The 14,972-nt window shown below is 33.0% G+C and overlaps 1 protein-coding gene across 1 annotated transcript; it reads left to right on the top strand.

Annotated features, from left to right (window-relative positions):
- The first annotated feature begins 10,436 nt into the window (after nucleotides 1-10,436).
- Nucleotides 10,437-11,306, top strand: LOC140861155 (uncharacterized). Its single transcript, XM_073264166.1, has one exon. It carries the CDS (start codon nucleotides 10,437-10,439, stop codon nucleotides 11,304-11,306), a length of 870 nt encoding a protein of 289 aa, XP_073120267.1.
- Nucleotides 11,307-14,972: the final 3,666 nt, after the last annotated feature.

Below are 14,972 nucleotides of genomic sequence, written 5' to 3'. Positions count from 1 at the left end.
TTTTGATTCCTCATTGACAGGTGCATAAATACAACCAAAAAATAAATAAAAAAAATACAGGTGCATAATATTCAAAAAATAAATTTTAAAAAAAATTAGAGAAAAAGGAGTTCAAGAATGCACTTCCAGACGAAGATTTTGTATCACCAAATTTCAAAAAGACGCAGATCCAACGAAAGAAAAATGCAAAAAGGAGAAAAATGAGTAATATTGATCATACCACCAAAATCTGCAATCTTGAGAACCCCCTCAACCACTCGACACGATGACAAAGAACATGAAAGTTGTGACAGAATTTTTGTTGCATGAAGTTTGCTTTTGAACATTTAATCAAACAGGTTCAAAGCAATAGCAGCTATATCCAAAAAAAAAAAAAAAAGATCAGTCTAAGACTCTCAGTGTATCACCATCCTCAAATTGAATGGAAAACAAAAAATAAGGAAAGTAAAAGTGAAGACCGAAAAGCAAAATTATCCCATTAATTTGAAAGGAATTAAACCACATACTTTGATAAAACAATGAGTGAAAGAATGAAAGTTGAGGTATTTTTGGGCGACAATGACAGTGGAGATGAAACTGATTGGATTTGAGAAATCGGTTGTAGGGAAGACACAAACGTGGGTTGAAGTTGTGGGGTAAGTTGTGGAATGAGCAGTGGTAAAAAGGCAAATTTGGGCATAGGTTTTGTAAAGTGATTTTTGTTTTTTGCATTTACAATGACATGTAATTATGAATTTTTAGCAAGGGCAATTTAGCCTAAACATTAATTAGACCAAATCAGTTTTTCTAATGTGTTTAATAATTATTAAATAGTATGGATATATATAATATAGTAAAGAAGTAAAGATATTTAATAATAGAAAGATTTGTGGGATGGGAGCATCAAATGTTTCAAACAAATTTTTATTATTGAAATAACACTTTTTAACTAGACTTTTAGCACTTTTAATATAATATTAATATTTTATATTTATTTTTTTTAATTAAAAAAACGTCCTATCCCCATTACCTTTTTCACGCCCTAAGTTGTATGACATGAACATTGACAGTGTTCTTGTAATTTACAATTTAACTTAATTTATAAAGAAAACTAAGCCTAAAATAAACGAGATTTATTTCCAAAAGGTAACAAAAAAAATGTTTTATCATTCCATGACAAATAACTTCATCAACAAATCCCAAACCATTCAAAAACAATTATCCGGAAATTCAAATAAAATGTTCCAAACTAAACAAGAATAAAAGCAGCAACAATGCAATCCACGCCATTCACCAACCCCAAAATTCAGCATATTTTTTATCCTCAATTGTATCTTCATCTGAAAGGGATGTAGGGGTGAGTGGTATGGTCGTTACTCAGTAATGCAGAGGAGACATATATTCAGATTTAAAACATTACAACATTTTCATACTGCTTAAAATATCAAAACTATTTAAGAGTTTAAAATTTCAAACACATTATCTGGCTTAACTCCACAGATTGGATCATAATGTCTGGCTTAACTCCCCAGACTGGATCATAAATATCTGGCTTGACTCCCCAGATTGGATCATACATATCTGGCTTAACTCCCCAGATTTGATCATAAATATCTAGCTTAATTCCCCAAATTGGATCATAGTAATTTAGTTTAACCTATCTTCTACTAGATGACGAAGTTAAATTGACTGCAAGAGAGCAGACTGAAATCCTTCAAGTTGACACTTCACGATCACGTACATCGGAGAGAGAGGAAAGAGAGTGTTTGCACATTCTTTATGGGAGAGAGAACGAGAGATAAAAGTTTTCAGCTGATTATATTTTTCCACGTCTAAGATAATCACAATGTTGGAATAAATGAGTTTTAAATACCTAGTAGGGTGTTGGGCCAGGGAAGTACTTGGGCCGGGGTGGTATTTGGACTTGAGGGCGTGTGCCTCACATCCCTCCCTTCTTATAAAAAGTTTCATCCTAGAAACTTGCCTTCGTGAAATCCACAATGATTTGGTTAGATTGAATGTTTGATCTCATCCTAATCCTAATCTACTAAAATTCCATATCTAAACAAACACTACACAATCTTATCCCTACAATTAAAATAATAATGCTAATTGATTATAAATTTATTTATCATTACGTTTATTATATTAATTAATTTGAATCTTCCAAAATCAAATCTTTTCTTCGCGAGAGAGTTCAATAATTCTACATTCCTATCTATCATCATACAAATACCTTAACCTAACAACTAAATTAAATCATAATAACAATCCAGCTGCACGTTTACTATCATTATTAGCGTTAACTAAGAATTTAGTCAATATAATTTTTGATCAAATCTTAACTTCTCACCACTAATCCAAAATTATTTTCCCATCAAGATCATGAAATTAAATCTCTGATACCACTTAAATGTCACGCCCCGATTTGTATGGCATAAGCATTGGCAGTGTTCTTATAATTTACAGTTTAACTTAATTTACAAAGAAAACAAAGCCTAAAATAAACGAGATTTATTTTCAAAAGGTAACAAAAAAAACAATGTTTTACCATTCCATTAAAAATAACTTCAGCAACTTACCTATCCCAAACAATTCAAAAACAATTATCCAGAAATTCAAATAAAATGTTCCAAACTAAACAAGAAGAAAAGAAGCAACAATGCAATCCAAGCCATTCACCAACCCCAAAATTTAGCAGACTCTTGATCCTCAATTGTATCTTCATCTGAAAGGGATGTAGGGGGTTAGTGATATGGTCGTCAATCAGTAATGCGGAGGGAACATATTTTCAGATTCAAAATATGACAAAATTTTCATACTGCTTAAAATATCAAAAGTATTTACGAGTTTAAAATTTCAAACACATTATCTGGCTTAACTCCACATGATTGGATCATAATGTCTAGCTTAACTCGCCAGACTGGATCATAAATATCTGGCTTGACTCCTCAGATGGGATCATAGATATCTGGATTAACTCCCCAGATTGGATCATATATATCTGGCTTAACTCCCCAGATTGAATCATAGTAATTTAGTTTAACCTATCTTCTACTAGGTGACGAAGTCAAATTGACAGCAAGAGAGCTGACTGGAATCCTTCCAGATGATGCTTCGTGATCACGTACTTCAGAGATAAAGGAAATAGAGTGTTTGCACGTTTCTTATGGGAGAGAGAGAACGAGAGAGAAAAGTTTTCAGCTGATTATATTTTTCCACGTCTAAGATAATAACAATGCTGAAAGAATGAGTTTTAAATACCTAATAGGGTGTTGGGCCGGGGTGGTACTTGGGCTTGAGGGCGTGGGCCTCACATCCCTCCCTTCTTATAAGAAGTTTCGTCCTCGAAACTTGGCTTCGTGAAATTCTCAAAGATTTGGTTAGATTGAATGTATGATCTCATCCTAATCCTAATCTACTAAAACTCCATATATAAACAAACACTACGCAATCTTATCCCTACAATTAAAATAATAATGATAATTGATTATAAATTTAGTTATATTTACGTTTATTATATTAATTAATTTGAAATCTTCCAAAATCAGATCTTTTCTTTACGAGAGAGTTCAACAATTCTATATTTTTATCTATCATCATACACGTGCCTTAACCTAAAAATTAAATTAAATCATAATAACAATCCAACTGCACGTTTACAATCATTATTAACGTTAACTAAGATTTTAGTCAATCTAATTATTGATCAAATCTTAACTTCTCACCACTAATAAAAAATTCTTTCCCCATCAACTTCATAACTTAAAGCTCTGGTATTAATTAAATATCACGCCCCGTGTTGTATGGCATGAACAATTGCAATGTTCTTGTAATTTACAGTTTAACTTAATTTACAAAGAACATTAAGTCTAAAATAAACGAGATTTATTTCAAAAAGGTAACAAAAAAAACAATGTTTTACCATTCCATGACAAATAATTTCAGCAACTAACCTATTCCAAACCATTAAAAACAATTATCTAGAAATTCAAATAAAATGTTCCAAAGTAAACAAGAAGAAAAGCAGCAACAATGCAATCCAAGCCATTCACCAACCCCAAAATTTAGCAGATTTTTTATCCTCAATTTATCTTCATCTGAAAGGGATGTAGGGGTGAGTGATATGGTCGTCACTCAGTAATATTGAGGGGACATATTTTTAGATTTAAAATATGACAAAATTTTCATACTGCTTAAAATATCAAAATTATTTACGAGTTTAAAATTTCAAACACATTATCTGGCTTAAATCAACAGATTGGATCATAATGTTTGACTTAACTCCCCAGACTGGATAATAAATATCTAGATTGACTTCCCAGATAGGATCATAGATATCTGGCTTAACTTCCCAGATTGGATCATAAATATATGGCTTAACTCCCATATTGGATCATAGTAATTTAATTTAAATTATCTTCTACTAGGTGACGAAGTTAAATTGACTGCAAGAGAGCTGACTCGAATCCTTCCAGATGACATTTCACGACCATGTACTTCGGAGATAGAGGAAAGAGAGTGTTTGCACGTTCCTTATGGAAGAGAGAGAACGGGAGAGAAAAGTTTTCAGTTGATTATATTTTTCCACGTCTAAGATAATCACAATGTTGGAAGAAATGAGTTTTAAATACCTAGTAGGTGTTGGGCCGGGGTGATACTTGGGCTTGAGGGTGTGGGCCTCACATCCCTCCCTCCTTATAAGAAGTTTCGTCCGCGAAACTTGGCTTCGTGAAATCCACAAAAATTTGGTTAGATTGAAAGTGTGATCTTATCCTAATCCTAATCTACTAAAATTCCATATCCAAACAAACACTACACAATCTTATCCCTACAATTAAAATAATAATGCTAATTGATTATAAATTTGGTTATCATTACGTTTATTATATTAATTAATTTGAAATCTTTCAAAATCAAATCTTTTCTTTACGAGAGAGTTTAACAATTCTACATTCCTATCTATCATCATACACGTGTCTTAACCTAACAATTAAATTAAATCATAATAACAATCAAGCTGCACGTTTACTATCATTATTAATGTTAACTAAGATTTTAGTCAATCTAATTATAGATCAAATCTTAACTTCTCACCACTAATCCAAAATTCTTTTCTCATCAAGATCATGAACTTAAAGCTCTGATATTACTTAAATCTCACGCCTTGAGTTGTATGGCATGAACATTGGCAATGTTTTTGTAACTTACAGTTCAACTTAATTTACAAAGAAAACTAAGCCTAAAATAAACTATATTTATTTCCAAAAGGTAACAAAAAAAAAAAACAATGTTTTACCATTCCATGACAAATAACTTCAGCAACAAACCTATCCCAAACCATTCAAAAACAATTATCCAGAAATTCAAATAAAATGTTCCAAACTAAACAAGAAGAAAAGCAGCAACAATGCAATCCAGGCCATTCACCAACCCCAAAATATAGCAGATTTTTTATCCTCAATTGTATCTTTATCTGAAAGGGATGTAGGGGTGAGTGATATGGTCGTCACTAGGGGTGATCACGGTGTGGTTTGGAAGTTTTTCATAAGAAATTCAAACCAAATTGCCAATTGCGGTTCGGTTTTATTATAATTTTTTTGTTGCGGTTTTATATGTAAAATCGTTTTCGCGGTTTTCGACGGTTTTAAGCGGTTGCGGTCGGTTCGCGGTTTTTTTAATGATAGGTAAAATGAAAAAGAAAATAAAGTTATTCAAATTATTAGAATAATGAATGAAAACTATAATAAACAAAATAAAACTAAATAAAATAACAATCAAGCGACAAAATAAAGTTAATCAACTATAATATGTTTAGGCAAGTTTATGATTAATATTTGTATAGAGAAGTAGTAATATAGATTATGAAGAGAGAAAGAGGGGAAATTTTTTTGAAGAAGAGTTGAGAGAGAAGATAGTGGAGGCGGCATAAAATCGAATCTATTGTGTATAATGTATATACAATGTTCTATAAATATAACCTAGTTAAATACCACTATACATGGCGGTGCGGTGCGGTACGGGGCGGTTTGGGCCAAAAATTATAACCGAACCATAGCGGCGGGGCAGTTTTTATTTTTTTTTAAAACCGCGGTTATTTCAAAAAATGAAATACGACGGTGCAGGGCGGTGTGGGGTGGTCGGTTCTGGCGGTTTTTGAAAAAATGTGATCACCCCTAGTCGTCACTCAGTAATGCGGAGGAGACATATTTTCAGATTTAAAACATTACAACATTTTCATACAGCTTAAAATATCAAAAATATTTACGAGTTTAAAATTTCAAACACATTATCTGGCTTAAATCCACAGATTGGATCATAATATCTAGCTTAACTCGTCAGACTGGATCATAAATATCTGGCTTGACTTTCCTGATTTGATCATATATATCTGGCATAACTCTTCAGATTGGATCAAAAATATCTGGCTTAACTCCAAGATTGGATCATAGTAATTTAGTTTAACCTATCTTCTACTAGATGACGAAGTTAAATTGACTGCAAGAGAGCTGACTCTAATCCTTGTAGATGACACTTCACATCCACGTACTTCGAAGATAGAGTAAAGAGAGTGTTTGCACGTTCCTTATGGTAGAGAGAGAACGGGAGAGAAAAGTTTTCAGCTGATTATATTTTTTCACGTCTAAGATAATCCCAATGCTGGAAGAAATGAGTTTTAAATACCTAGTAGGGTGTTGGGCCGGGGTGGTACTTGGGTTTGAGAGCATGGGCCTCAGATCCCTCCCTCCTTATAAGAAGTTTTGTTCTCGAAACTTGGCTTCGTGAAATCCACAAAGATTTGGTTAGATTGAATGTGTGATCTCATCCTAATCCTAATCCTAATCTACTAAAATTCCATATCTAAACAAACACTACGCAATCTTATCCCTACAATTAAAATAATAATGTTAATTGATTATAAATTTAGTTATCATTACGTTTATTATATTAATTAATTTGAAATCTTCCAAAATCAAATCTTTTCTTTACGAGAGAGTTTAACAATTCTACATTCCTATCTATCATTATACACGTGCCTTAACCTAACAATTAAATAATATCATAATAACAATCAAGCTGCACGTTTACTATCATTATAATGTTAACTAAAATTTTAGTCAATCTAATTATTGATCAAATTTTAACTTCTCACCACTAATCCAAAATTCTTTTCCCATCAAGATCATGAACTTAAAGCTCTGATACCACTTAAATCTCACGCCCCGAGTTGTATGGCATGAACATTGGCAGTGTTCTTGTAACTTACAGTTTAACTTAATTTACAAAGAACACTAAGCCTAAAATAAACAAGATTTATTTCCAAAAGGTAAAAAAAAAAAAACAATGTTTTACCATTCAATGACAAATAATTTCAGCAACAAACCTATCCCAAACCATTCAAAAACAGTTATCCAGAAATTCAAATAAAATGTTCCAAACTAAACAAGAAGAAAAATAGCAACAATGCAATCCAAGCCATTCACCAACCCCAAAATTCAGCAGATTTTTTATCCTCAATTGTATCTTCATCTAAAAGGGATGTAGGGGTGAGTGGTATGGTCGTCACTCAGTAATGCGGAGGAGACATATTTTCAGATTTAAAAAATTACAACATTTTCATATTGCTTAAAATATCAAAAGTATTTAGAAGTTTAAAATTTCAAACACATTATCTGGATGATATCCACAGATTGGATCATAATATTTGGCTTAACTCGCCAGACTGGATCATAAATATCTGGCTTGACTCCCCAGATTGGATCATACATATCTGGCTTAACTTCCCAGATTGGATCATAAATATCTGTCTTAATTCCCCAGATTGGATCATAGTAATTTAGTTTAACCTATCTTCTACTAGGTGGCGAAGTTAAATTTACTGCAAGAGAGCTGACTGAAATCCTTCCAGTTGACACTTCACGGTCACGTACATCGGAGAGAGAGAAAAGAGAGTGTTTGCACGTTCCTTATGGGAGAGAGAACGAGAGAGAAAAGTTTTTAGCTGATTATATTTTTCCACGTCTAAGATAATCACAATGTTGGAAGAAATGAGTTTTAAATACCTAGTAGGGTGTTGGGCCGGGGTGGTACTTGGGATTGAGGGTGCGGGCCTCAGATCCCTCCCTCCTTATAAGAAGTTTCGTCCTCGAAACTTGTCCGTGAAATCCACAAAGATTTGGTTAGATTGAATGTGTGATCTCATCGTAATCCTAATCTACTAAAATTCCATATCTAAACAAACACTACGCAATCTTATTCCTAAAATTAAAATAATAATGCTAATTGATTATAAATTTAGTTATCGTTACATTTATTATATTAATTAATTTGAAATCTTCCAAAATCAAATCTTTTCTTTACGAGAGAGTTTAACAATTCTAACTTCCTATCTATCATCATACACATGCCTTAACCTAACAGTTAAATTAAATCATAATAACAATCAAGCTGCACGTTTACTATCATTATTAACGTTAACTAAGATTTTAGTCAATCTAATTATTGATCAAATCTTAACTTCTCACCACTAATCCAAAATTCTTTTCCCATCAAGATCATGAACTTAAAGCTCTGATACCACTTAAACTCACGCCTCGAGTTGTATGGCATGAACATTGGCAGTGTTCTTGTAACTTACAGTTTAACTTAATTTACATAGAACACTAAGACTAAAATAAACGAGATTTATTTCCAAAAGGTAACAAAAAAAAAAAACAATGTTTTACCATTCCATGACAAATAACTTCAGCAACAAACCTATCCCAAACCATTCAAAAACAATTATCCAGAAATTCAAATAAAATGTTCCAAACTAAACAAGAATAAAAGTAAAAACAATGCAATCCAAGCCATTCACCAACCCCAAAATTCAGCAGATTTTTTATCCTCAATTGTATCTTCATCTGAAATGGATGTAGGGGTGAGTGGTATGGTCGTCACTCAGTAATGCGGATGAGACATATTTTTAGATTTAAAACATTACAACATTTTCTTACTGCTTAAAATATCAAAAGTATTTAGGAGTTTAAAATTTCAAACACATTATCTGGCTTAACTCCACAGATTGGATCATAATATTTGGCTTAAATCCCCAGACTGGATCTTAAATATCTGTCTTGGCTCCCCAGATTGGATCATAGATATCTGGTTTAACTCCCCAGATTGGATCATAAATATCTGGCTTAACTCCCAGATTGGATCATTGTAATTTAGTTTAACCTATCTTCTACTAAGTGACGAAGTTAAATTCACTGCAAGAGAGCTGACTGGAATAGGGATGGGATAACGAGCTAAAATACTGACTTTTCGGGATACCGTACCGAAATTTTTTTAAAATATAGACATTTTTTTGGTATATTAAATTTTTTTCGGTATCTATACGGTACCAATATGGATTTTTTCCATACCAACTTTTAAGAATTTCGATATCCGTACCGATATGAATTTTTTTCATGCCAATATTTTTTATACGGTATACCGAAAACCCACCCCAAGACTGGAATCCTTTCAGATGACACTTAACGATCACGTACTTTGGAGAGAGAGGAAAGAGAGTGTTTGCACGTTCTTTATGGGAGAGAGAGAACGAGAGAGAATGGGCCGACAATTTTCTTTCTACGGGTAGATTTGTTCGATTCATAATAGATCTCGTTTCATCCACAAAAAGTTCGAGGCAAGTTGATATATGTTTTATATGTTATAATATTATGGATGTCAAGATAATCAAAGATTGAGTTATCATAGAGTTATATTCAAATCTCAAAGAGATGATATAGAACCGTGATCATATCAATTTATTTGATCTTATCTCCAGTTTTTTATACCTATAAATAGGTCATTCATGTAACACATTCAATACATCGAATTTACTTGTTTTCTTTGCATATTTCTTTGCATATTATTTAGTTAGTTTCTCCTTTATTTTACAACATATTATCAGCACGATTTCGCTATTATTCTTTGTTCGAATTTTTTTTTAGAAAAGTCACGCAATTCATCACTGATTCTTGAATTTGTTGAACTTTTGTTTTCATTAGATTTTTATCTATGCTCTATTCTCCATTCATGTTCTCGTCGTATCCTTATTTATCGGATCCACAACCATCACCTCTTATGTATCTTGCACGTGTATTCTTTGTCAAGATCTCCCTTGTTCCCTTTGATTGACACGTATTTGATTATATGTGATGTCATGATATGTGCATTCAATTAAAGCATACTTATTTTTGTATTATTGAATACGTCTAATAATTTTTGTTTGTTTCCTTGTTTTATTTGTTTCAATTGTTTGGATATCATGTATCACGTATTAATTAGATATAATCATATTAAATATGGATTCTAGCTTTTCTCGATTCATGTTTTTTTTATTTGAATCGGTTTATGCCATGTATATGTTTAAATTAGGTTTAATTAACGTGACTGATTCATGATTTTTGTGAAATATAGATTTGATCATGTCGAATATCTCGAAGCTTGAATTTGCCGCTCTTGATATCTCAGGCAAGAATTATCTCTCTTGGATACTAGATGCTGAAATACATCTAGATGCTATGGGTATTGGAGATACCATCAAAGATGAAAATAATGAATCACCAAAAAATCGTGCAAAGGCTATGATATTCCTTCGTCACCATCTTCATGATGGTTTGAAAATCGAGTATTTGACGATAAAAGATCCGCTTGATCTATGGAATAATTTGAAAGAGAGATATAGCCATCAAAAGACCGTGATTCTCCCAAAAGCACGCTATGACTCGATGCATTTGCGCTTACAATATTTTAAGTCTGTAAGTGAATATAATTCTACATTATTTCGCATCAGTTCACAATTGAAATTGTGTGGAGAGAAAATAACTGATGATGATTTTTTGGAAAAAACATATTCCACGTTTCATGTCTCTAATGTTCTCCTGCAACAGCAGTATAGAGAGAAAGACTTCAAAAATTATTCTGAATTGATTTCATATTTGCTTGTGGCTGAGAAAAATAATGAATTATTGATGAAAAATCATGAAATCCATCCCACTGGAGCCAACCCATTCCCTGAAGTGAATGCGGCAATGCATGATGAAAAGAGGAAAAAAAATAAGACCGAATTTGGTCGTGGTCATGGTCATGGCCGTGGCCGTGGACGTGGACGTGGCCGTGAGCACCGTCGAGGATGCTTTTATCCGTATAATTGTGGGCATGAAGAGCCACGTGACTATAGTCATAGCAATCAAAAGAATACAAATTACCAAAAATGGGGTAATGACCAAGGAAAGAAAGTTGAAAGTGATCAAAATAATAAGCCAAAGAAATCAGAAAATGAGTGCTATAGATGATGAATAAAAGGGCATTGGTATCAAAATTGTCGTACGCCCAAACACCTTGTTGATCTCTATCAAACATCAAAAGAGAAGGCAAAGGATACAGAGACCAATTTTATTTATCGAGGTGAAGATTTAAGCCAAGTCCCATCTTTCTAAACACCTTTCGATGTTTCTGATTTCTTTGAAGACCCGGATGGGAGAATTGATCATTTGATTGGAGATGGCAGCGTGCAGAATTATTAAATATTTTATCTATTGTTTAGTTATATGTTTTGATTTATTTAAGTGGAATGTTTTTGAGTTATTTTTATTTAACAATATTAAGTTGGTTGAATTGTTTTTATTATGAATGAAAGTTATTTATTTCATATTGTCTTTATTATGAATATTTTTTTATTCTTATTAATTTTATTATTTTGAATAGAATATGGACTTTGGACATGAAGTCAATGATGGAGATTTAATTATGTCTTGTTGATAGTGCGACAACGCATTCTATATTTAAGAATGATAAATATTTCTCATATTTGCAAATGAGAAAAAGTAATGTCAACACAATTTGTGGTAGTACAAGCATTATTGAAGGCTCCGGAAGAGCAAATATTATATTACATGGAGGGACAAATTTTGTTATCAATAATGCATTATTCTCTCATAATTCTCAAAGGAATTTATTGAGCTTTCAAGATATCCGACGGAATGGATATCATCTTGAGACTGTAAGCCAAGAAGGAAAAGAATATCTTTTTATAACGAAAGAAATGTCGGGAAAGAAATACATTGTTGAAAAATTATCGACATTTACTTCTGGCTTATACTACACAAAAATAAATGTAGTAGAGATCAATGCCACAGTTGACCAGAAAGTCATTGATATGAATACGTTTATATCTTGGCATAACCGTTTGGGACATCCTGGTTCTACAATGATGCAAAAAATTATAGAGAATTCACATGGGTATCAATTAAAGAACAAGAAGGTTCTAAATTTTAAAGAATTCTCATGTGATGCATGTTCTCAAGGCAAATTAATTATTAGGCCTTCACCAACTAAAGTTGGTATTGAATCACCTACATTTTTTGAAAGAATACAAGGTGATATTTGTGAACCAATTCACCCATCATGTGGACCATTTAGATATTTTATGGTTTTGATTGAAGCATCAACAAGATGGTCACATGTATGTTTACTATCATCTCGCAACTTAGCGTTTGCTAGATTATTGGCTCAAATAATTCGATTAAGAGCACAATTCCCAAAATATCCTATTAAGAGGATTTGTCTTGATAATGCCGGTGAATTCACATCCCAAACTTTTAATGACTATTGCATGTCAATTGGGATAATTGTTGAACATTCTGTTGCTCATGTTCATACACAAAATTGTATCGCTGAGTCATTGATTAAACGTCTCCAATTAATAGCTAGATCATTAATGATGAGAACGAAACTCCCAACGTCAATTTGGGGACATGTTATTTTGCATGCAACAACACTTATACGCATCAGACCAACTAGTTATCATGAATTCTCCCCTTTACAATTAGTTTTTGGCCAAGAGCCTAATATTTCCCATATAAGAATTTTTGGGTGTGCGGTGTATGTTCTAATTAGTCCACGACAACGCACTAAAATGAGTCCTCAAAGGAGGTTGGGAATATATGTTGGATATGATTCTCCCTCGATTATCAAATATTTAGAGCCCACGTTAGGAGATATTTTCACGGCATGATTTGCCAATTGTCATTTTGATGAAACAAAATTTCCAACATTAGGGGGAGAAAATATGAGATCACCAAGTGAATTAACTTGGAATGCATCACTACATCAATTTGATCAGCGGACAAGTGAATGTGAACTTGAAGTTCAAAGAATAGTCCACTTGCAAAATATTACAAATAAATTACCTGATTCATTTAGTGATGTGAAAAGGGTAACTAAGTCATACTTACCGGCTGCTAATGCTCCAACACATATTGATGTTCCCAAAGAAACATAAAATGATGAGTCAATTGCTCGACTCAAGCGTGGTAGACCAATTGGATCCAAAGACAAAAATCCACGAAAAAGAAAAGGAGCAAATAATATGAATCAACATATTGAGATATCTGATTCATTGATTGATAACTCTGAAAAAGTTGATCATCAAATCCCAATGAAGTTCAAGTACTAGACAATGAAGAGATCTCGATAAATTATGTCAAAACGGGGAAACGATTAAATCGAGCAAAAATTATTGTCGACAATAAGTTTGCATATGCCATGGCATTTGATGTTGTTAATGAAGATGATGATCTAGATCCTAAATTTGTTACTGAATGTCGTAATAGACATGATTGGCCAAATTGGAAAAAGGCAATACAAGAAGAGTTAAACTCACTAGCAAAACGTGAGGTTTTGGGACCTATTGTCCAAACACCAAAAGGGGTAATTCCCGTGGGTTGTAAATGGGTTTTTGTACGAAAACGAAATGAGAAAAACGAAGTGACTAGATATAAAGCTCGATTAGTAGCACAAGGTTTTTCTCAAAGACCCGACATTGATTATGAAGAGACGTACTCTCCTGTGATGGATGCAATTACATTCCGATATCTTCTTGGCATGGCCGCACAAGAAAGACTTGAAATGCGTCTTATGGATGTTGTTACTGCATACTTGTACGAGAAACTTGATAATGATATTTACATGAAAATCCCTGAAGGATTTAAGATATCAAAAGCATTTGATTCAAATTTTGCAAATGTTTGCTCCATTAAATTACAAAGATCCTTGTATGGACTAAAACAATCTGCGCATGTGGTACAAGAGACTTAGCGACTATTTGTTGAAAGAAGGCTACAAAAATGATTCGATTTGCCCATGTGTTTTTATTCAAAATAATGGATCAAAGTTTGTCATTATTGCTGTATATGTCGATGATTTAAATATCATTGGAAGTTCCGAAGAACTTGAAAAGACAGTTGATGTCTTGAAAAGGGAATTTGAGATGAAAGATTTAGGCAAAACAAAATTTTGTCTTGGTTTACAAATTGAACATCTGGCGGATGGAATTTTAGTCCATCAATCCACATATACAGAAAAAGTGTTGAAGCGATTTTATATGGATAAATCCCATCCATTGAGTTCGCCCATGGTTGTTCGATCCCTTGATGTGGAAAAGGTTATTTTTCGACCTCGTGATGAGTAAGAAGAACTACTTGGTCCAGAAGTATCATATCTTAGTGCAATTGGTGCATTGATGTACCTTGCTAATAGCACTAGACCAGAGATAGCATTTGCTGTAAATTTGTTGGCAAGATATAGTTCTTCTCCTACACGAAGGCATTAGAATGGAGTTAAACATTTATTTAGATATCTTCAGGGCACTCGTGATTTGGGTTTATTTTATTCTAATGCTTGTAATTTGCAATTGATTGGTTATGCAGATGCTGGGTATCTATCTGATCCACATAAAGGAAAATCCCAAACTGGGTACTTATTTACTTATGGTGGAACGACTATATCCTGGAGATCTACGAAGCAAACCATGGTCGCTACCTCATCAAATCATGCAGAAATACTTGCAATCCATGAAGCTAGTCAAAAATGTGTCTGGTTGAGATCAATGATTCATCATATTAAAGAGGAATGCGGCTTGTCTTCTACTAAAAACATAGCGACAATACTCTACGAAGACA

This window comes from Henckelia pumila, chromosome 4, assembly GCF_033568475.1.
Source record: "Henckelia pumila isolate YLH828 chromosome 4, ASM3356847v2, whole genome shotgun sequence".
Classification (NCBI taxonomy): Eukaryota; Viridiplantae; Streptophyta; class Magnoliopsida; order Lamiales; family Gesneriaceae; genus Henckelia; species Henckelia pumila.
The sequence above is the reverse complement of the archived record's forward strand: the minus strand, read 5'-3'. Positions and strand labels throughout refer to the sequence as shown.